The sequence below is a fragment of the Mastomys coucha genome, unplaced genomic scaffold (genome assembly GCF_008632895.1).
Source record: "Mastomys coucha isolate ucsf_1 unplaced genomic scaffold, UCSF_Mcou_1 pScaffold15, whole genome shotgun sequence".
NCBI lineage: Eukaryota > Metazoa > Chordata > Mammalia > Rodentia > Muridae > Mastomys > Mastomys coucha.
Window position 1 is genome coordinate 77,638,454 of NW_022196897.1, and position 23,868 is coordinate 77,662,321.

The following is a 23,868-nucleotide window of genomic DNA, read 5'->3' on the forward strand; positions in this document are numbered from 1 at the left end:
TAGTGGAGGCAGAGCTCTCAGTGAGTATTACACATGAGAAATAGTGGAGGCAGAGCTCTCAGTGAGTACTACACATGAGAAATAGTGGAGGCAGAACTCTCAGTGAGTACTACACATGAGAAATAGTGGAGGCAGAACTCTCAGTGAGTATTACACATGAGAAAGTTAAGGTCTTGAGGGGATTGGAGGTCGTCCTGAATTCTTTAACATACAGTAAATTCATATCTTTTAGCTACTAATAGATACTTCCTTGAATAGTATTCCTTTTACTGCAGAAGACTCAATGCTGTAATTACCTATAAGAGTACTTTAGTTTTAGCTGGGTTTCATTTATGTTTTGCTTTAAAACCATCTCTAATTTTGATGTTGCTAATATCATACAGATTGAAGTATGTGAAGAAAAAGCTTCAGCTGTCCTTCCCCCAACCTGTATTCAACTTCTAGACAGTAGCAACTGGAAGGAAAGGTTGGCCTGTATGGAAGAATTCCAAAAGGTACAAAACAAGGATGAAACAGAGTGTAAAATTAGATTATGGAGTCACAATGAAAGTACCGAATTAACATTTGTCTTCATTGCTAAGTTTTATAATTAGTAAATGTTTTGTAATATAAACTTAACATGAGGTTGAGCTTTCTGTTTTTGTTTTGTAGCTGTTTAGTGCCTATTTTTAACATCTTCATTCTGACTTCTCTAAGCACGAAAGTAACTTTTCAAGAAAATTAAATTCTTACTGTGAATTACAAGGCTTAGAAGATTTTTAGGTTTCTTTTCTTTTTTTTTTTTTTTGAGACAGGGTTTCTCTGTATAGCCCTGGCTGTCCTGGAACTCACTCTGTAGACCAGGCTGCCTCCCAAGTGCTGGGATTAAAGGCGTAAGCCACCACTGCCCGATGATTTTTAAGTTTCTTAAATTGTTAATAAATGTTATAAATAAACAGATCTTGCCATGGAATATAGATGATCTTTGTTTATTCTGATACTTCTCCTTTATCATCATGATTTATTGATTGAAAACACATTATATATTGGTATGAGAAACTGTCCAAACTTTTGAAATTTTATTAGTCAGTGTTTTTTAGAGGAACAGAAATGATAGAATTTCTGTAGAGACACACACACGGAATTTATTAGAGTAGCTTACCAGCTGTGGTCCAGCTAGTCCAACAATGGCTATCAGTTCTTTAGTCTACAAGGCTGGATGTCTCAGCTGGTTTTCACTATATTCTAGAATCACAAAGGGGGCTCTAAGGAGGGTAAAGGAATGAACTTGGCAATGAAAGTGAGTGTGAGCAGGCCAAGAGCAAAAGCAGTCAGCAGAAGATGTGACCCAGATTGAAGGTAGATCTTCCCACTCAAAAGATAAGGATTAATGGGGACCTTCCCACTTCAAATGATTTAATTAAGAAGAACCCCTCACGCTACTTTAAAAAAAAAAAAAACACTAGCCTAATGGGGGGAAATCTGGTTTACATTGTATATTCCAGGATAGTCATGGGTATGTAGAAAGACTTTGTCTCAAAAAAAAAAATGAAAAACAAAAACAAACCTCTCAGAGATGTATGCAGCTGATTGGGTTTTATTCTAGTTCATTCTTGATGTTGTCAAGTTGACAATCAAGAATAGCTATCACAGGAATGATGCCTTATAGCTCATTTTAGCATATACTGTGATTATGATACTATGAGAGATATAGAAAAGGGAATGTAACTCACTTCCATCTTCAGAAATAACTGTGGGCTTGGCTTGACTTTAGGATCTACCTTCACTTTTAACTTTTACCTTTAATCCTTTAACTTTCTTGTCTTATTTTACTTATAGGCTGTTGAACTAATGGAGCGAACTGAAATGCCATGCCAGGCATTGGTGAAGATGCTAGCAAAAAAACCTGGATGGAAAGAAACTAATTTTCAGGTATTTTTAAGTTATACATTTAATGTTTTTTATTTTAAAAAAAAAATGAGTAGAGAGACTTAGGAATTTGATACAGGCCAGAAGTAGTGGCACACCACTTTAATCCTAGCACTTGGCAGCAGAGCAAGCTGATTTCTGTGAGTTGAAGACCAAGATCTGGGACAACCAGGGGTACATAGTGAGACCCTGTCTTGAAAAAAACATGGAGGAATAAAAAACAAAAACAAAAGTGATACAGGGGCTATCAAGATGGACCAGTGGGTAGGAGAACTTGCCATTACCTGATGACCTAAATTTGATCCTTGGAACCTTTGGTAGAAGAAGATAACTAATTCCTAAAAGATGTCTTGCCAACTCCACACAGACACCATGACATTACTATACGTAGATACATCATAAAATAAAAAAATTTAAAGTGATGCAGAATTTATCACTAGCTATATATAGAATATTTGTTTTATTTTGACATTTTGTGAGTCCCATTTTTGCTACTCTATACCCTCCTTTTTTTTCTATGTCCCGAAGTTCCAACCCTTCCTTTTATCACCTTGGTATCTTCACAAAAGCTCAGTATTCCGAATGCTGTTTGTTCTCTATACCTCAACTCATGCTACCTTTTGTTGTCTCTTAGGTTTAAAACATTTTACACAGCCTCTAGATAGGTGAAAGGACATCTGATTTTAGCCAGTATTCTTCTATATTAGATCCAGTGTGTGTGTGTGTGTGTGTGTTGGCACACATCTTCCATTCTTTGGCACTATAAATTCACCTTAGCTATTACATTTTGCCTACATGGGGTGTAAAAGTATACTAGAGGTAAGAAACTACCTCTTGTTTTTCCTAGGTATATACATAGCCTTCAATATTATGTTCATAGCCTTCTAGATTCTTGGGAATATTTAGTTACGTTTTAAATTTCCTTGAGAGCCAGCTATGGTGGTTTGCACCTTCAGGTCCTAGAATTCAGGAGGTTGAGATAGGAAGAATACCATATGTCTTAGTTAGGTTGGTTTTTTTGTTTGTTTGTTTGTTTATTTGTTTTTAATTTTGTTATTTTCAAGACAGGGTTTCTCTGTATAGCTCTAGCTATCCTGGAACTCACTCTGTAGACCAGGTTGACCTTAAACTCAGAAATCTGCCTGTCTCTGCCTCCCAAGAACTGGGATTAAAGGTGTGTGCCACCGCTGCCCAGCGTCTTAGTTAGGGTTTTATTGCTATGAAAAGACACTATGACCAGGGCAACTCTTACAATAGAAAATTTCATTGGGGCTATCTTACAATTTTAGTAGTTTATTCCATTATCATCATGGCAGGAAACATGGCAACATGTAGACAGACATATTCCTGGAAGAGCCAAGAGTTCTACATCTTGATCTGCCGGCAACACAAGAAGAGTGTTTGCCACACTAGACTTAGCTTAAGCATGCATATTTGACATCACACTCCACCTCCACAGTGACGCATTTCCTCCAACAAGGCCACACCTCCTAATAATGCCACTCCTTATGTCCAAGCATTAAAACACATGAGCCTATGGGGGCTATGCCTATTCTACATCATGAGCTAGAGGCCAGCCTGGGCTATAGGATGAGACCCTGTCTTAAAATATTAATTAATTATTTTTATTTTTGTTATGTATATAAGTCTGTAGAAGTTGTAGATTTTATGTAGGCAACTGTAATAGTAGAGTAATTTTGGTGGCTTTATGCGGTCAGTATGATCTACTCAGATATATTAAGGATTACGTATTTTGAGATGAATGCAAAAAATAAAGATGAAAACATAAAAATCAAAATTTTGTATGCCCAGTGACATGGCTCAGCAGGTAAAGATACTTATGACCTAGCCTCACAACCTTAAGATTAATCTTTATAACCTACATGGTAAAAGGAGAGAACCAGCTCCTTCACACTATGATCTGACGTGCACACTCTTCCTGTTTCATGAGTTCCCACATATATACACAAAATCAATGAAATATATTTTAAAATATTTTTTTAGCTGATAAGTTAAACATTGAATGGTACATGTTTTTATTCTTGTATTCATTGTCAGCTATTTTAATACACAAAAATAAAAATTATTTTGGTTCAAATTTTTGATTTTTATCTAATTATCCATATAGGTACTACATCTTCAGGGTCTGTGTAAGTAACTGAGTGTGATCGGCTCCTCATAATGCATATGAGCATAATGTTCTGATGCTTATTCTTGTTCAGGTGATGCAGATGAAGCTTCACATTGTTGCTTTGATTGCCCAGAAGGGAAATTTTTCTAAAACATCTGCTCAGATTGTATTAGATGGCCTTGTAGACAAGATTGGAGATGTGAAATGTGGGAACAATGCAAAGGAAGCTCTGACAGCAATAGCTGAAGCGTGTATGCTGCCCTGGACGGCTGAACAGGTTAGTTCCAGAGCTGTTTCCCTACGTTGTCCCAGGTTTCCCCCAGTTTTAGGCCTCCCAGTTAATTCTTGAGTAAAGTTTTTTGTACTGTGAGTTTTTGTGTATATGTATGCCCTTGCTGACCTGAAACTTACTATAGCAAATAACATTAATTTTCTCTTAAGACACTGTAATTCAAAATGATCAGTCAATGAAAAGTTTCAAACAAGAATGTTTTAAAACTGTCACCTCATTTTTTAGGATAAATAAAGTCTTTTGTTAATAGACCCTTGTACTTAACACCTAAAAATTCATGTTTAATACATGTATACCTTATAGTTATAATTTATTTCTATGAGAAATATAAGAAAAAGTGGAGATCTGATGCTGTTTTCTGATGCTATTGTTTCAGGTGATGTCAATGGCCTTCTCACAAAAGAATCCTAAGAATCAGTCAGAAACTCTAAATTGGCTATCAAATGCAATAAAAGAATTTGGATTTTCTGAGTAAGTCTTAAAAAAGTGAAATATAATTAAATATTTTGCCAAGTCTCTGGTCTTGATTTGTTTTTACTGTCTGTGCTTGCTTCTGCAGAACTCTGGGGGTTGGGTTGTCTAAGTTACATAAAAGAAACTAACGTGCGTGCGTGTGTGTGTGTGTGTGTGTGTGTGTGTATTATCAGTCTTGTAGGAGGTGCAGGTGGCAGTTGCCTATACCCACTTTGCCATTTAGATATCCTCTGTCCCCTGCCTTTCTGGAGATTCTGAGGTTTGCATCCAAGATGATGTACTAAGTTATTTTTTTTTTTCAAGTATTTAGTGCCTGAAAGGGCTCTTCTTTGGATTAAATGCTGTCAGAATTCCTAGAATAAAAACTTTTAATCATTTATACTCTTTGCCAAATTGATTTTTGCATAAACATAGTTGTTAATTATCTTTATATTACATTTATTAACTTGCAGAAATTGGTTCTTTCCTTCTACCATGTGGCTACTGTGTATTGAATTCATGTCACCAACCTTGATGGCAAATACCTTTACCCTCTGAACCACCTCACTGGGCTCTTAGCTTTTGGGGGTTTTTTTGTTTCTATATATGTTCTCAGATTCCTGGAGTTATGTGAGCCCTCCTGTTGCAGCTTCATGTGCTGAAACTGTTAGTATATGCTATTTATCCAGGCTCTTTTTAGAGCATATTTCATGTTGTCTCTGCTTTTATAGATGAAGAAATTAAGGCTCAGAAAACTTAACATCATACCTAGGAAAGTGCCAATACCAAGGCTGGAAGTCAGGCATTCTTGTTTTAGGAAAAGGGTATAGCTGCTATATTGTATTTTCTTCTCTGAGCTTTGTTTTATGTGTGGATTTTGTTTGTTTGCTTGCTTGTTTGTTTGTTTTCATATAACTACCACTTATTAACTCTAATAAGTGCCAGGGATTAGTGGCATCTTTAATATCCGTTTCACAAGTGACAGAAGGCAGATCACTGTGAGTTCAAGACCAACCAGGGCTATTTAGTGAGACCTTGTCTCAAAAGATAAATAAAAATAGTGACTAGTGTATGCCTTCAGAGTATAGCTGAAGTGAAATGTGATTAAAGAGTGATAAGAAATAAGACTGGAATAAAAATAAGAACAACTCATCTAAGGCCTCCACAGCTTGAATTAATTGAGAAAACAGAAGCATTTTAAGCAGGGCTAGGCAATAATTTTGTGGTACAACAGTTACATAGTATATGTGAGGTTCTGGGTTCATTTCCTAGAATTGCAAAAATTTGGATGCAGAAAGCTTTAGCTTTTGACTTTGGTCAGATAGTGATAGTGAGACATAGGGAGAATAATTAATATGTTATTCAAATAAATGTTGTCAGAAAGTAGTTGTTCCTGAGCCTGATAATTGTAGTATATACCTTTAATTGTAGTCAGGAGGCAGAGCCAGGCAGATCTCTGAGTTCTAGGACAGCCAAGGGTACACAAAGAAACCTGTCTTGGGGAATGAAAAAACAGAAAACAAAAAAAGTAATAGATATGTGCATATAAATTATGGGTGTGGAGAAGTGCTCTACTTAGTATATAGTTTGAAAGTAGAACTGTATAGGATATTGAGTCAGAATGATTCTGGAGTCAAGGATGACCTGAAGAACTGGGAGAATAAATGTGGATCTGAAATGAGTTCCTGAAAACTGGAAGCCACAAGTTGGGGAGTTGGTGTATATGTAGAACACATACACAGACATAGACATAGAAATGTGACAAAGGGGGCTGGAGAGATGGCTCAGTGGTTAAGGGCACTGACTGTTCTTCTGAAGGTCTTGAGTTTAAATCCCAGCAACCACGTGGTGGCTCACAAACATCCATAATGAGATCTGACGCCCTCTTCTGAAGTGTCTGAAGACAGCTACATATGATTAAAAATAAATAAATAAATAGTAAATAAATAAATATGACAAAGGTATGTGTATACATGGTGCCAGTACAAGCTACCTGGTGGCTTGAGTTGAGTCCTTTGAACCCACCAAAAGATAGAATGAAAACTCCACAGTTGTCTTCTGGCTTGGAGAGATGACTCAGCAGTTAAAGAATATCCAACGTTCATCTTTGGGACGTGAATTGAATTCAGTTCCTAACATCTGTGTTGGATAGCTCACCTCTATTTATAATTCCAGTTCCAGGGGATCCAGCAAAGTTGTTATCTGACCTCTCTACAAGTGCCCTGTGTCTCCAATGTATGCACATACACTAGCAATAAATCTTTTTAGTTCAATTCCCAGCAACCACATGGTGGCTCACAACCATCTGTAACGGAATCTGATGCCCTTTTCTGGTGTGTCTGAAGACAGCTACAGTGTACTCATACATAAAATAAATATTTTAATAAAAAAGGAAAGAGGATACCTGATCTCTCCTCCGGTGTGGGGTCTATCCTAAAGTCTAATTTTATAAGCTCTTGAATGTTTTGAAGATTTCACTATCAATAATTCTAAATGATTTGGTCTTTTTCTAGGTTGAATGTCAAAGCTTTCATTAGCAATGTGAAGACTGCTCTTGCTGCAACAAATCCAGTGAGTGTACTTCAGCTTGTGTGTAAACATTATAGCCACTTTTGTCTTTCTGCTCTAGTTTAGAAAGGTCTTACTGTTTTCTCTGGCAGGCTGTGAGAACTTCTGCTATCACCCTGCTTGGAGTGATGTATCTATATGTTGGTCCTTCTTTGAGAATGATCTTTGAGGATGAGAAACCTGCCCTCCTATCCCAGATAGATGCAGAATTTCAAAAGGTAAGGGTTCTAAATATCCAATCTGTGGGTGGTTTTGAGAATTTCACGTAAGTTAAGACTAAATTTTTAACCAAGTTTAATGATATAATTCAAATGTAATTCCAGTACTCTGATCATAGAAGACCATGAGTCAGCCTAGGCTACAATAGAGATCGAGATTAGCTTGGGCTTCAAAAACTAACAACAAAAATAGCCTGAAGAGATAACTAGGAGTTAAGTGCTTTTCCAGAAGACCCAAATTCATTTCTTAGCGCCAGTTATGTGGAATGGCCTACAACTAACTACTCTAGCTCCATGGATTCTAATGCCTTCTCTGGCCTCTGCAGATACTTGCACTTATGTGCACATACCACACAGACACACACATATAATTAAAGGTAAATCTTTTTTTTTCTTTTTTTTGTTTTTTTGTTTTTTTGAGACAGGGTTTCTCTGCATAGCCTTGGCTGTCCTGGAACTCACTCTGTAGACCAGGCTGGCCTCGAACTCAGAAATTCACCTGTCTCTGCCTCCCAAGTGCTGGGACTAAAGGCTTGCGCCACCACCGCCCAGCCTGTTTGTTTTCTTTTTAATTATGAATAGAAACAGAAAGGGTTGATCTTTTTGAATAGCTCTGACTGAATATGCTAAGTGTTCACAGCTTTCTTTCTTTTTTTTTTTTTTGAAATATAAGTCAAAAGACAACTTAGTGACTGAGAAGTCAAATTCTAATGTCTTCATAAAAAATAATTTACTATTTTGTCTCAAAATTAGAATCTAGCTAGAAACTAAAGTATATATCACAATATTGTCTAAATATTTTATGAGTTAGGAATGAAATTCAGTGGTTGAACACTTGCTAGCATGCATAAGATCCTGGGTTCTATCCCCAGGATAGCCAAAACAAACAAACAAATATTATGAAAGAATGAGAACGTTTCACATAGGCATCTTTTCTAGACTCTTTGACTTCATTCTTCAGCTTTAGTAGTTTCATTCATATGTGTGTAGATGCAGGGACAAAGCCCTCCTGCTCCAACCAGAGGAATTTCTAAGCACAGCACAAGTGGTACTGATGAAGGAGAAGATGGAGATGAACCGGGTGACACGGGCAATGATGTTGTTGATCTTTTGCCAAGGATTGAGATCAGGTAGGTTTTACCCTAAGAAATTATTTTATTCTTTATATTACTTGGGTAATTGTGTTTAGGTGTTTGTTTGTTTGAGACAGGCTGCCTCTGCCTCAGAATGCTGGGATTAAGGGCATGGGCCACTATGGCCAGCTGTTTGGTTTGGCTTCCTTCCTTCCTTCCTTCTTCCCTCTCTCTCTTTTTCCTTCTTTCTTTCTTTCTCTTTCTTTCTTTCTTTCTTTCTTTCTTTCTTTCTTTCTTTCTTTCTTTAGACTAGGGATTTACTGTATAGTATAGGCTGGCCTTGAACCCACTGTCTTCCTGATTGCCAATTGTGCAGTACTATATACTTAAAATCTTCACCTTTTATTAATTCAGTAAATAGAATTTGGGTACCAGTATCTCTTAGGAATATAGAATTAGAATTATGCCTTCTGTTTTTCAGTGACAAAATTACTTCAGAGTTGGTGTCTAAGATTGGTGACAAGAATTGGAAGATCAGGAAAGAAGGCCTAGATGAAGTGGCAGGTATTATCAATGAAGCAAAATTTATCCAACCAAATATAGGTGAACTTCCAACTGCCTTGAAGGGTCGACTGAATGATTCAAACAAAATCTTGGTATGTGGACCATGTGCCTTTTCTTTACCTTCCCTTCCCCTGCTGCTATAGAAGGTTCATTTTCATTGTGGCTTTCACTAGCAAAAATGAGTGTTCATGTTATTTGTTTTCAATTACAGAAAGATTCCTTATGTTTCTTATATATGTCTCAAGATACAAGATTTATAAATGTCAGGTTTTGGCGGGGCTGAGGGGGTTCAAGACAAGGTTTCTCTGCATAGCATTGGTGATCCTGGAACTTGCTCTGTAGACCAGGCTGGCCTCAAACTCACCGAGATTCACTTGTCTCAGCCTCCCAAGCACTAGCATCAAAGGTGTGCTCCACCATGCATAGCTTAAGAGTTTATTTCTTGTAGGGATCCCATACTAAATATATTTGTGTGGAACTATTTTATATGCATATATGCCTGATTTCAATTGTTTTCATTATATTTTAAGATAGAGATCCATCCTGTAGTGCAGGCTGGCCTTGAACTCACTAATGTCACCCAAGCTACTCTGATATGCCAAGCAATTCTTTTATCATCATCCCAAGTGCTGGGATTATAGACATGCTCTGTTTTTAATTTTTAGTTTTTTAAAAAAGTGTAAGTTTATTTGTTCATGTATATTTGAGAGGAAGAGGGTTACTATAGAAGTCAGAGAAAAGTTTGTTAGGTCAGTTCTTTCCTTCAACCATACCAAAGTTCTGGGATTAAACGCAGATTGTCAGCCTTGATCACAAACACCTTTGCCCTCCACAAGTACCTTTACCTACCATGCCATCTTGCTGGCTATAATTTTTACATTTTAATTTTTTTATTTTTATGTCAATATTTTTTAAACTATAAAATAAAATCCTAGTACTATAGTTTTTTTGTAAGATTTTCATTTTTTTGTCAGTCATGGTAGAGGCCAGCACTCAGGAGACAGAGGCAGGTGGATCTCTGGGAGTTCTAGGCCATCCTGACCAGCTAGGGTTGCATAGTAACACCCTACCTCAGAAAGAAAGAAAAGAAGAAAGAATTTTGTATGTGTATATGTGTTTTGAGTGTGGGTATGTGCACACAAGTGTAATACCCAGTAACAGACTAAAAATTATTTATTATCCAGTGTTACAATACGATGATAGTATCTTTTAAGTAGTCCAGAAGTCCATAATATTGACCACATAATAGCATTTTTAAAACTTTGAGCAAGTTTAATTACAGTATGAACCTGCGTTGGATCTTTCTACTCAGGTGCAGCAGACATTGAACATCCTTCAGCAACTGGCAGTAGCCATGGGTCCAAACATCAAGCAACATGTCAAGAACCTAGGCATCCCTGTCATTACTGTTCTTGGAGACAGCAAGGTAAATCTCTTTCCTACATAGTTCCATTCTATACTAAAGCAGCCACATTCTGGGGTAGAGGATAATTCTGTTTTAGAGTTCACATAAACTTTATAAAGATAGATACTGTTACCTTCCAGGCAGAATTGATATGACGACTAGATGGACCATTATTTAGCTTGTGATCCTTAAACAGTTATATACTATGTAGTTATTTATTTTATGTATATGAGCACACTGTAGCTGTCTTCAAACACACTGGAAGAGGGTATTGGATCACATTACAGATGGTTGTCAGCTACCTAATGTGGTTGCTGGGAATTGAACACAGGACCTGGAAGAACAGTCAGTACTCTTAACCTCTGAGCCATTTCTCCAGCCTGAAATACTTTTTAATAATTGACATATTTGGTTAATTAGTTGAAACAAACATTTTTATTAAGAAACATTCTAATGTGCCTGTTTCATATAATATACATTCAATAATTGATTGTTATTTATGGTTATAATATCATTAAGGTTTTGTTTTTAGTATTTTTTCGTTTGGTTTGGTTGGGTTGGGTTGGGTTGCTTTGGGTTGGGTTGGGCTGGGTTTGAGAAGGGGTCTCTTATTAACCCTGCCTGTCCTGGAACTCTGTGTGTGGACCACACTTAACTCAAGAGATTCTCCTGCTTCTGTCTCCCAAGTACTGGCATTAAAGGCATCTGCCACCACAACTGGCTTAAAGTTTTGATATAATGAATAAACACATCATTAGAAATAAATTTTAGATCTTGAAATGATATTCTACATCTTCCCACCCTGAACTACTACATGCTTTTCTAGTACTTCAGTTAGGTACTAATAAGTGGATCATCTCAGAAATCATTGAAGTATCATTGAAAGCTTCAAGTTTTTATTTAAATATTTGCCCTAAGCTAAATCTTTTAATGTTTCTTTACTTTTGTGTTATTGACTTAATTTGAGAAATTGAGTCTTTCGGTTCATAAATCTTTATATTCTGTGAATGCAAGTCAATATTTAAACATATTCAAGTTGTTGGCTTAATTCTTAACAATTTGAGCCTCTAACATAGAATTTCATTCTTTAGCTTATAACATCATTAAAAGTTCCTGTAGATTCAGAAAGCAAAATCTGTTTATTATTTATCTATATTATTGTTTTACCTAATTGAGTATCAGATTTTTTTGTTCCAATTTAGTGTTTTATATTTCTACCTTCTTTTGAAGTTTTTAGAAAAACCACAGCACCAGTTTCTGTTTCAGAGAAGATGGTTTAAGTATGGCCCTAACCCTAACCCTGGCCCTAACCCTAACCTTAACAAATGAAGCCTCTATTGTTCACACTCACCTCTCCGTCCAAACTGTACTCGATATTTTTGCCAATTCTCTTCTCAATTCAGAACAATGTTCGAGCTGCTGCCCTAGCAACTGTGAATGCTTGGGCAGAACAGACTGGCATGAAAGAATGGCTGGAGGGAGAAGATCTTTCTGAAGAACTTAAAAAGGAAAATCCCTTCCTGAGGCAAGAGGTTAGTACCATAAAGAATCATCTGTTTTACTCGTGCCTTTTACTTCCTTAGGTGGCCTCTATAACAACTATGTATGCGTGGTTAAAACAAACTCTTGATGGAAAATGGGGAGTAGTTGAGATAGCACCTCTCTGTGTAGCCCTGGCTGACCTGGTACTCACTATGTAGACCAGGCTGGCCTCAAACCTCAAGAGTTTTGTCTACCTCTGCCCTGCTGGGATTAAAGGTGTGTTCTACCATGCCTGCTTTAACAAACCTAGTGGGTTACTTCTATAATCCTGGTTCTTTGAAGGCTAAAGCAAGGAGAATCAGCAGATGTTTGAAGCCAGTTTGTTCCGCATAATGAATTACAGATTAGCATGAGAAACTGTCTCCCAAAAAAAGAAAGGAAATTGAAACATAAACTTATAAAAATAAATAAAACCAAATTCCTAGAGCTTTCTACTTTTGTGTTTTTGTTTTGTTTTTAATTCATTTTCCTTGAGTACATGAGCATACAGAGGCCAGCAGTCACTCTCACATCTTTTTTTTTTTTTTTTTTGGTTTTTCGAGACAGGGTTTCTCTGTGTAGCTCTGGCTGTCCTGGAACTCACTTTGTAGACCAGGCTGGCCTCGAACTCAGAAATCCACCTGCCTCTGCCTCCCAAGTGCTGGGATTAAAGGCGTGTGCCACCATCACCTCGCCGATTCTCAGCTTTTTTCTGAAAGCTAATTTTTTCTCCTTTCATCCCTAAAGAAGGGTAAGTTGTGAACTAATTATAATTACGAAGTTCTTTTTTCATCTGACTCCTGATTACCAGGCAAAAACAAAATTGGCTTCTTCAAATGATCCAGAATCACCCTAGTAGTCAAGCCTGTGGACATATCTATGGGCCATTATTATCTACATTATTTTAAAGATACACTTTAACTGTGGCCAGTAAGCCTTCTATAGGTTGGAATCCTGGACTGAATAAAAGTTAGAAAGGGAACTAAACACTTTAGGGCTCTATGTTTTCTTCCTTAGGATAAAATATTATCATTTGTCTCAAGCTTCTGCTGCTAGAATGTCTTCACTATAATTGACTGTTTTCTTACACTGTGAAACAAAATAATTATTTCCCTTTTAAGAAAATAGAAAAAAAAACCTTTTTTTTTTTTAACAAAAAACTTCTTAAAGGATTTCTTGTTTTGTGTGCTTGCATAGTATATAGCTTAATGTATCATTGAATCCTTAAATGGCAAAAATCAGATTTTAATCAGATTATAAAAATAGAGTTCAGCATTCAGAAATCAATGTAATCTTTTGTGCCAGTAGAATATAGAAGAAAATTCATGTGAACTGATAGTCATTTGTTAAATATAATACTCAAGATGAAAATTCTTAGCTTATTAGTAATTAAGAATTAGCTACGAGGCCAGCCTGGTCTACAGAGTGAGTTCCAGGACAGCCAGGGCTATACAGAGAAACCCTGTCTCCAAAAAAAAAAAAAAAAAAAAAAAAAAAAGGAATTGTGATGGCTCAAGGGCACACGTGGCAGAAAAAGGTTAAAAAGAATTAGCTACATGAAGCTGGATGTGGTGACACACATCCTTTAAAACATCTGGGGGGGGAGGGCACACATCTTTAATTCGAGGCAGAGGCAGGCGGATTTCTGAGTTCGAGGCCAGCCTGGTCTACAGAATGAGTTCCAGGACAGCCAGGACTATGCAGAGAAACCCTGTCTCAAAAAAAAAAACCTCTGAGTTCCAAGCCAGCCTGCAGAGTGAGTTCCAGGACCCTGAGGGATACAAAGAGAAACTCTGTCTCCAAAAAGAAAAATAGTAATAATACCATCCCATATTCAGTATGTAAATAACATAGCTCTTTTCAGTTATAAAACTAAGAAATCTATAAATAATTTCCTATTTGGTCAGTGAGTTCACAAAGTTTGAAAGACAACATGTTTGCCTATATTGCAGAAAATATTTGTAAATAACCTTACTCTACAAAAGACATTCAAAAAAACAATCATGAGAAAATATTTGCAAACTCCACTAAAGAGTTCGTATCTAGGATAAAGAACTCTAAATAGCAAACTGAGGGTGACTATACATTTCTGTAATCCCAACATTCAAGAGGCTGAGGCAGAAAAATTATGAGTTAAGAGGTCAGCCTAGATTACATATGGAACCCCTAAGAGCAGCAGATTCTGAACAGTAAAAGAACACCTAATTTGAAAATAACAAAACACATTAATAGACATTTTTCTTAAGCAAATGAGCTCTTGAGAATAACATTTATTACTTGTCAAAAAATGTTATGTTAAGAGGACTAGAGAGATGACTCAGTAGTTAAGAGCACCGACTGCTCTTCTGATGGTCCTGAGTTCAAATCCCAGCAACCACATGGTGGCTCACAACCATCTGTAACAGTATCTGATGCCCTCTTCTGGTGTGTCTGAAGACAGCTACAGTGTACTTAACATATAATAAATAAGTTTTTAAAAAAATGTTATGTTAAAATTGACCTAAAATTGAGCATGGTGGTATACACAAACCAGGATTCAGGAAGATTGCTATAAGCTTGAGAGCACCTGGGCTATTAAAAAAAAAAAAAAAAAAAAAAAAAAAAAAAAAAAAAAAAAAAAAGAAACACTACAGTAGGGTATCATTAAACAAGAATCAGAATTGTTTAAGTAAAAAATAGTCATAATTTCCGGGCACTGGTGGGCATGCCTTTAATCCCGGCACTGGAGAGGGAGAACCTTCTACAGAGGAAGTTTCAGGACAGCCATGGCTACAATGAAAAATCATGCCTTTTTAAAACAAGTTCACGGTATGGCGGTACAAATCTTATAATCTCATTGCAAGGGATGCAGGGGCAGAGGTCTATCAAATGTCAATCTACGTAGTTTCAGGACAGGGAATACTATGCAGAGATACTGTCTCTCTCACAATTAAAAAATAATAATTAAAAATGAAATGCAAAGTCATCTTTGGCTACCTAGGAGTTAGAGGCCAAACTGAGCCTCCATCTCAAAGAAACAAAACTAAAAACCAGAACCAGAAAGATGGCTCAGTGAATAGAATACTTACTCTTAAAATTTGATGACTGGAGTTTGATCTCTGGTTTTCATAACTTGAAGGAAAGAAAGGACTCCACAAATCATGTTTCACCACATAAACACACTCACCTCTAATAAATAAATGTAAAAATAAATCTAATCCAAGGGTGGGAGTATAGCCCAAGGGTAGAATGTGTGCATTGTATGCACAGACTCTGGGTTCCATTCCTAATGCTGAAGAAAGAAACAATTCAATGTTTGGGAACTAATAAAAAATCATTAAGCCTGACATCAATAATAGTAATTACTCACTTAAAATATTTCACTGGTCTTTTCTTTTGGCAGCTTCTGGGATGGCTGGCAGAGAAACTACCTACGCTCCGTTCCACTCCCACAGATATTATCCTTTGTGTTCCTCATCTGTATTCCTGTCTAGAAGATCGAAATGGAGATGTACGGAAGAAGGCCCAAGATGCTTTGCCATTCTTTATGATGCATTTAGGATATGAAAAAATGGCTAAGGCTACTGGGAAACTAAAGGTACTAGTTCTTCTTGAGACAAGTAGTGTTAAAAGTTATTAGGAAAATACTAAACATTATTTTATTGTAGGCAAAAGATTCCACCTACCATGAGAAGCAATCTGCAATTCTAATGAAAGTGAAACACAATTCTGGCAGTGTAGTCTAGTGACGTACAGTAGTACAAATTATTACCTTCTAGAATGGTAGTTACTCAAATGTGACTTCATAATGTATGTTACTTCTTTTGTACTTCGTGTTGCCTCCTTTACTTCATTGGTGAATCAAAAGTAGGAGCTCAAGCATTTTTAGTAGCAGACTTGTAGTAATCTCAGTATGAATGTATTGTTTATGTCAACTTTGACTTGCTTTGTCCTTATAGCCAACTTCTAAAGATCAAGTACTGGCCATGCTAGAAAAGGCCAAAGCTAACATGCCATCCAAGCCTTCTGCACCTGCTAAGGCAGTGTCCAAACCAATGGGAGGGTTGGCTCCAGCCAAAGCCCAGCCTATACCAGGTAACAACTTTGACAATGACCTGAAGGAACTCACAATACAGCCAGCCTGATAACCTTTTCATTTCATTTCCTCACCTCTTCCTCCAAACATTTGCTAAGTACTCACATCAGAGTATGTACTAAAAGTGTGATCATTATTTTTTATTCCACAAAGATGTAGTAATTCAAATACTGCTTTCAGGAATTACTCCATGCTGGGTTTATTTATTTATTTAATTATTTAATTATTTATTTATTTATTTTCAAGACAGGGTTTCTCTGTGTAGCCCTAGCTGTCCTGGAACTCATTCTGTAGACCAGGCTGGCCTTGAACTCAGAAATCCTCCTGCCTCTGCCTTCCAAGTGCTGGGATTAAAGGCGTGTGCCACCACTGCCCAGCCCACAGCTATATTCTATCAGTGGACATTTTAGTTAGGAGTTGATAACATCTAGCTTAATCTACTTTAACAACATAAAACTAGGGAGGTTAGTGATTTTCACAAGGTCAAATAGCCAGTATTTGAACCTGCCTGAAATTCTGCTTAGTAACATGTGACTGCTTAACACTGATAATACTTAGGGCTCACACTGAGCTCTTAACCCACCACTGATCTATATCTGAAACCCTACATTTTTATTAATAAAAAACTATCTGATAATCTTGATACTAAAAGTCAATAATAGGCAGTGGTTGTGCACTCAGCACTTGGGAGGCAAAGACAGATGTATCTCTGAGTGTAAGGCCTGCCTGGTCTTCAGAGTGAATTCCAGGACAGCCAGAGCTACACAGCGAGACCTGCCTTGGGCAGGGGTGGGGGTCCAATAATATATAATCTATAGCCAGTTGATTTCTAAACTTCTTGCTTTATCAATGCAGTTTTCTTCTGATTAATTGTCTATAACTTACTATGAAGTTTTACATTATCCAACACTTGTATCCAGATGTATATTCGGATTTAATATTTATTGGAATCTTATTTAGAAGTTAATTTCAGTGACAGCCCTGGCCTTTAAAGAAGTATTAATGTGGCAAAAAGTACTGTTACGTGTTACTTATAAAATAATTTCAAAATTGCAGTTTAAATATTGTTAAACTAGCCAGGTGGTGGTGGCACACACCTTTTAATCCCAGCACTTGGGAGGCAGAGGCAGGTGGATTTCTGAGTTCAAGGCCAGCCTGGTCTACAGGGTGAGTTCCAGGACAGCCAGGGATACACAGAGAAACCCTGTCTGGAAAAAAAAATTGTTAAACTAGAGGCAGACTCTTTATAAACTAATTTTGTAACATTGTACTTAAAAAGAATTTTTGTTTCAAACATTATTTGAAATTTTTTCCTTATTTTTTTAATTGTTTATTTGTTTCAGAGATTTGCTTACCTTTGCTTCCTGAATGCTGGGATTAAAGGCATATACCACCACTGCCCAGCTTTTAAATTTCCTTGAATCTCTATATAACCTTTGACTGTTCTGAAACTCAGTATGTAGATCAGACTGAACTAGAACTCAGAGAGTTCTGCCTACCTCTCTGCTCTTTGGTGCTGGGACTGAAGGTGTGTGCCTCCATATCCAGCAAAATGTCTTTTTCCAATATGAAAAGTAAATGGCTTCATTTGTGCCAGAATGATAAATCAGGATATATTTTATGAAAAAGTTAATAGTAGGAGGTATACATTAGAATACAAAGAAAGCCGGGTGGTGGTGGCACATGCCTTTAATCCCAGCACTTGGGAGGCAGAGGCAGGTGGATTTCTGAGTTCAAGGCCAGCCTGGTCTACAGGGTGAGTTCCAGGACAGCCAGGGCTATACAGAGAAACCCTGTCTCAACAAAAACAAAAAACAACAACAACAAAAAAGAATACAAAGAAAATATTTCTAGTTAAACTAGAGTAATATATTCTTTAGAAATAGAAAGGACAGTGCAAACTGCTAGAACAAGGAAGTCGTTTAACACACGTATAATAGAGAATATTTATTCAATATTTGAGATCTTATTGACTTCCAATTTTATTTTTTATGAGTGCTCTGTCTGCATATTTATGCCTGAATGTCAGAAGAGGGCATCAGATCACATTAAAATGGTTGTGAGCCACCTTGTAGTTGTTAGGAATTGAACTCAGGACCTCAAGAAGAGAAGCTAATGCCCTTAACTATTGAATAGGAAGCTTCCAGCTCACTTTCAGCTTAAAGTCTTTATATTTTTTGCATCTGAATAGTATGGGGTTTTCAGCCATTAAGGTCTTGCCATCTGGCTGTTGTGAGTAGTCAAGAACAATGCCAATTACCTGTTTTATTTTTCGGTTAATATTCTGCGACTTCTAGAATAATTTACTCACCAGTGCAGAGTACTCAGTCTTGCATTGTTTGCTTTTGTTTTTAATTTAATTCACTTACAAAGTATCAAGTTTCTTTATATTTTCCCATACATCATTTGTTTTGATCCCCTATTCCTTCCTCTTATTTGTAGACCATATCTTCTAACTTGTAGCACTCCCCCTGACTCTACCTAAGTGGTAGAACAGTAGGCATGTACCACTCTACCCAGACGTTAAAGAGAAAATAAGACTAGGAAAAAAAAATCTTTAAATGCCTTACATATTGAAAAGTTTAAGACTACAGATGTCTTTTTTTATCATCATATATGTTTAATGTATCTAGGATAGATGGTATTAATTTAACACAGTATTTGCTTTTTCCCTCCCTCAAAGCACCTGTTGAAGATTCTGTTTCCAGCACCATAGAACCTAAGCCTGATCTGAAAAAGGCTAAAGCTCCAGGAGTTTCTTCCAAAGCAAAGGTATGTTAATATTGCATATTTATGTAGTTCTTTTGTCTTAATTTTATACACTGAGTCACTCAGTTACAAAAGGTCATAGATGTATGAGAGAATATCACTGCTCTTGGTAATATCAAATTAAGTATTCATTGAGGTTTCTGTGGCTTTTGTTTGTTTGATTGGTTTCATTTTTTTCCTACATAAGATAAAACATGTGTGCTAAGACACAAAGCTTATTATTCAGATCCCAAAACAGTCATTCTGTTTCCACAAAATGCTGTCATGGAGATCTTGAGTATTTTCCCTCATGAAAAGAAAAGGAGGCAAACATGGTGGCAAACACATTTAATAATAGGCTTGGGTACACAGAGGTAGACAGATCTCAGCAAGCTTGAGGCTAGCCTGGTCTACATGGTAAGATCCTGTCTCAAAAATAAAGGGGAAAAAAAGCATTTCCACCATCAGTTCTGGGAAAATCAACACTTTAGAATGGTCTCTATTTGAAGATAATCACCTTCCTTCACATGGCTCAATTAGGTCATCAGGCATAAGGGTGCTCCAAGTGGTTGGGATTTCTGTTGCTTGTTATTTTGTTTTACATTTATTGGAGGCTGAAGAATTGGATCATTGGATCAAAAGTTCAGAGCACTTGTCGCTCATGCAAAAAACCTGACTTCAATTTCCAGCACTCATAACCATCTATAGCTCCTGGCCCAGGGGATCCAGGGCCCTTTACTGATATCCACTAGTACCAGATGCATGTGGCGCACATGCACATGAATACATGCAAGCAAAACACTCAAAACAGATAAAATTAATCTTTAAAAAAAACAAAAATAATAAAAATTGAATCTTAAAAATTGACTTATTTTGTGTATGGGTTTTTTGCTTGCATGTGTGTTTTTGTACCACATGCATCATTGCTGATCAAGTAGTGAAGAGGATGTCCTCTGAAATAGGAACCAAAGAAATCTGTGAGCCACCATGTGGGGGTTGGGATCCAACCAGGGTTCTCTGGAAGATCAGTCTGGATGAGCCGTAGTCCAGCCCCACTCTGATTAGTCTAAACAGCAATACCTTTTGTGTCTACACTAGTGTGGCTTGAACCACCAGCCATTTCAATATCCATGTGGAGTTGTATGACTTAAATGTATTCACATGTCCCATTTTAATACTCCCTTGGCAATGATTTCATTTAATTATATGTTGGAATCATAACAACAATACCATCAGTTTCTGCATCAACGCACAGAGCTAGTCTCTGTATTTAGACTGCTTATTGTGTAGTACTTACAAAGGGAAAATTAAGGAACTATAGTAAATCTAATAATAAACAAGCAATTCTCATAGCAAATCTAAATGAAAACAACCTGTGTCCGTAGCTGAGTATAAGTGATCAGGAATTTGATTGTTCAACTTATTTATTATTGTACACTCATCATAGAGTTGGTGTTTTCTAGGTGTTCTTTTAAATACTATAATTATTAACTGAACATAGTCTGGTTCGTGCCTGTACTCTTAATACTCCAAACACGCCTGAGGACTGTCGGTTGTTCAGAATCTTCCTGTGCTACTTACTTTCCAACCAACGTGAGCTACAGAATATACAGAATGAGATCGTGTGTGTCTCTGTGCATGTGAAGGAAAGAAGGAAGGAGATTATAATTACCCTTTTTTCTTTCTTATGAGTATGTCCTTAAATCTGTGAGTTAATTGATGGGGTAATTATCTTCAAAACTATCTAGTGAGGTTGTTCTTTTCTTGTCCTTTTCTTGTCCTGAACCTGAAGTCAGCAAATGTTTGCTTTTAGTTTTTTGATTAAAAGTGCTTTTTTTTTTTACTCTATTATTAATTCCATAATTTTTAAGAAGTTGCAAAGCACTTTTTAAAAAAGATTTATTTAAGCCGGGCGGTGGTGGCGCACGCCTTTAATCCTAGCACTTGGGAGGCGGAGGCAGGCGGATTTCCGAGTTCGAGGCCAGCCTGGTCTACATAGTGAGTACCAGGACAGCCGGGGTTACAGAGAGAAACCCTGTCTCGAAAAACCAAAAAAAAAAAAAAAAAAAAAAAAAAAAAAAAAAAAGATTTATTTAGGGGCTGGAGAGATGGCTTGGCGGTTAAGAGCACTAAGTGCTCTTCTGAAGGTCTTGAGTTCAAATCCCAGCAACCACATGGTGGCTCACAATCATCTGATACCCTCTGGTGTGTCTGAAGACAGCTACAGTGTACTTTCATATAATAAATAGAAATTTAAAAAAATATATTTATTTTATTTATATGATTTCTTTTGTAGCTTTCTTCAGTCACACCAGAAGAGGGCATCAGATCCTTACAGATGGTTGGGAGCCACCCTGAGGTTGCTGGGACTTGAACTCAGGACCTCTGGAAGAGCAATCAGAGCTTTTAACTGCTGAGCCATTTCACTAGCCCCTTTGTAAAGCATTTTCATATAAATGAGCTCATACTTATTTTGACTGAATGATATTGATATTTAGAAAGAAATTCTGGGCAACTAAAAAATTTAGTTTTTGCTACATGACTTCAATAATAAGATTCAAATTTCACCTTAGCATATGTACTATTCTTCGTTTTTTTTCCACGTGATAAAAATATTTTAGCCATTTTTTTAAAAAACTAAGAATTTAAAATATTTATAGCAACTTTCTTTAGAAACATTTAATACCTCAGATATACTCTGGTAGAGATATAATAAAGATACATAGAGAAAAAATAGAGCTTTTCAGCTAAGTGATGTGAACTATGTGAATGCTATTCATTCAGGTGGCATTGATATGAAATATATAAATAGTACTGAAAAGCCTGGCAGTGGTGGTATACACCTTTAATCCCAGCACTCAGAAAGCAGAGGTAGGCAGATCTCTTCAGTTGGAGGCCAGCCTGGTCCTACAGAGCTAGTTCCAGGTCAGCCAGGCAAGACAAAGAATCCCTATCTTGGAAAAAAAAAAAAAAAAAACAGTATTAAAGATTTCAAGGAAGAAAACTACCCAATAAAAACTGTCAGTGACCTAAATATTTGACCAACTCATTTGTGCCTTTCTTGCTCAATGACTAATAAAAAGTCACATTATATGACATATATATGTTTGTTTGTTTGTTTGTTTTTTGTTTTTGTTTCTCGAAACAGGGTTTCTCTGTATAGCCCTGGCTGTCCTGGGATTCACTCTGTAGACCAGACTGGCCTCGAACTCAGAAACCCACCTGCCTCTGTCTCCCAAGTGCTGGGATTAAAGGCGTGTGCTACCACTGCCCAGTATGTAATATAATTTTAAAACATTTATAGTACACATATGTAATCAAAGTCAAAAGAGGCTGAGGTGGTCAATTTGAATCTGGTCTTCATAGCAGGTCTCTGAACAGTGATTTCTCTGATTAATGCTCTTTTGCTAGGCACCAGCATATATTTATCAAAAGTGGCCTAACTAATCAATATTCTCTTAACTCTGGTTGTAGAGTGCACAAGGGAAGAAAGTGCCAAGCAAAACCACCTTAAAGGAAGATGATGACAAATCTGGGCCTATTTTTATTGTTGTTCCAAATGGAAAGGAGCAAAGGATGAGAGATGAGAAAGGATTAAAGGTAAGGAAGTGATGAGAGTCTTTGGGAATTTTTGCTTGCTTTTGTTAATCAGAAAAGTTTTTCAGAGTAGGAGTATTGGCATAAGCCTTTAATCCTAACAGAGGCAGACAGATGTCTATTAATTTGAATGTAGGCCTTTTCAGTTTGAGGCTAGCCTGATCTACATAGCTGTCCACCCAGGGAAATATAGTGAGATGCTATTTTTTTTAAAAAAAAAATGTTAAAAAGTTGTTGGTATTTTGTTTGTTTGTTTGTTTCTTCGATATGGGCTTTGTTAGCACATGTCTATAATCCCAACACTGAAGAATATGAAGCAGCAAAATTCTAAATTTTAAGATCATCCTAAAGTTACTTAGCAAGACCCTATCTCAAAAGAAAAAAATATTTAGTTTGAAATTTAAGTTGTAGCTGGTAATTAATTGAGTCTCTTCATTTATAAATTATCTTATTCTTTCTCTGGGATTACTTTAAAAGAAAAGTAATTCTTTTTTGTTGTGGTTGTTATATTTTTGGTTTGTGATGGCATTTGTGTGTTTGTTTGTTTGTTTTTTTCTTTTTTCTTTTTTTTTTTTTTTCCTTTTCTCATCCCAAGGACTCTAGCTGGGCTAGGAGATCTTCCTGCCTCTGCCTCCTGAGTGCTGATATTAAAGGTATGCACTGCTATGTAACTTGTGGGAGTTGGTTCATTCTTTTCATCGTATGAGTCCCAGATACTGAACTGAAGGCAAGCACCACTGAGTCATCTTGCTGGTCCTAAACAGAGTTTTCTTAACATTGTTTGTTTTTATTGGCTCTTTGAAGTTTTTCACGCAGTGTATTTTGATCTTATTCACTCACTCTCTTAATCCTATCAGGCAGATCTTTCAATTCTAGGCCAGCCTAGTCTACATAGTGAGTTCCTGGACCACCAGGTCTACATAGACCCTATCTGAAAAACAAAACGAATTTCTAATTTATTTGCCGGGATATGCATGTGCTTGCAAATACACACTTGCACATTACACATACATATTTTGATTACTTCTAATTAAATCACAAATTACAGTCTTAGAGTTACAAATTGTGCTGTCACAAACATGTTTCAGAGTCTGAAGAAATAGGTTAGTAGTTTAAGAGCACATATTGTTCTTGCCCAAGACCTAAGTTATCTCCAGCAACATGTCAGGTGGATCACAAACTCATATCTAGGTCCATGGATACCTACACATACCCACATACAGATATACATACATGTAATTTAAAAAAAAAAACAAATCAGGTTTTTAAAAGTACATTTAAGCCGGGCGGTGGTGGCGCACGCCTTTAATCCTAG

The 23,868-nt window shown here is 36.7% G+C and overlaps 1 protein-coding gene and 1 long non-coding RNA gene across 8 annotated transcripts in view; one reads left to right on the forward strand and one right to left on the reverse strand.

Moving 5' to 3' along the window:
• The window catches only part of LOC116090477, a 26,502-nt gene extending 10,626 nt beyond the window's left edge, over positions 1-15,876 (reverse strand). The window contains exon 1 of one of the 3 annotated variants that reach the window (XR_004118690.1): positions 15,799-15,876. This is a non-coding gene — a long non-coding RNA (uncharacterized LOC116090477). Of the gene's footprint in view, positions 1-15,201; positions 15,235-15,482; positions 15,744-15,798 lie in introns of those variants that run through there. The other 2 variants (XR_004118691.1, XR_004118692.1) reach the window with 2 other exon arrangements.
• Positions 1-23,868, forward strand: part of Ckap5 (cytoskeleton associated protein 5) — a 92,056-nt gene that overhangs the window by 45,774 nt on the left and 22,414 nt on the right. For all 5 annotated transcript variants that reach the window (XM_031371005.1, XM_031371010.1, XM_031371006.1 and 2 more), the window contains exons 15-28: positions 384-494; positions 1,819-1,911; positions 4,131-4,316; positions 4,708-4,802; positions 7,298-7,355; positions 7,445-7,570; positions 8,561-8,700; positions 9,125-9,299; positions 10,520-10,633; positions 12,016-12,144; positions 15,516-15,710; positions 16,072-16,207; positions 18,892-18,980; positions 22,431-22,556. In XM_031371005.1, coding sequence (XP_031226865.1) covers positions 384-494; positions 1,819-1,911; positions 4,131-4,316; positions 4,708-4,802; positions 7,298-7,355; positions 7,445-7,570; positions 8,561-8,700; positions 9,125-9,299; positions 10,520-10,633; positions 12,016-12,144; positions 15,516-15,710; positions 16,072-16,207; positions 18,892-18,980; positions 22,431-22,556 — 1,773 coding nt within the window. The remainder of the gene's footprint in view (positions 1-383; positions 495-1,818; positions 1,912-4,130; positions 4,317-4,707; positions 4,803-7,297; positions 7,356-7,444; positions 7,571-8,560; positions 8,701-9,124; positions 9,300-10,519; positions 10,634-12,015; positions 12,145-15,515; positions 15,711-16,071; positions 16,208-18,891; positions 18,981-22,430; positions 22,557-23,868) is intronic.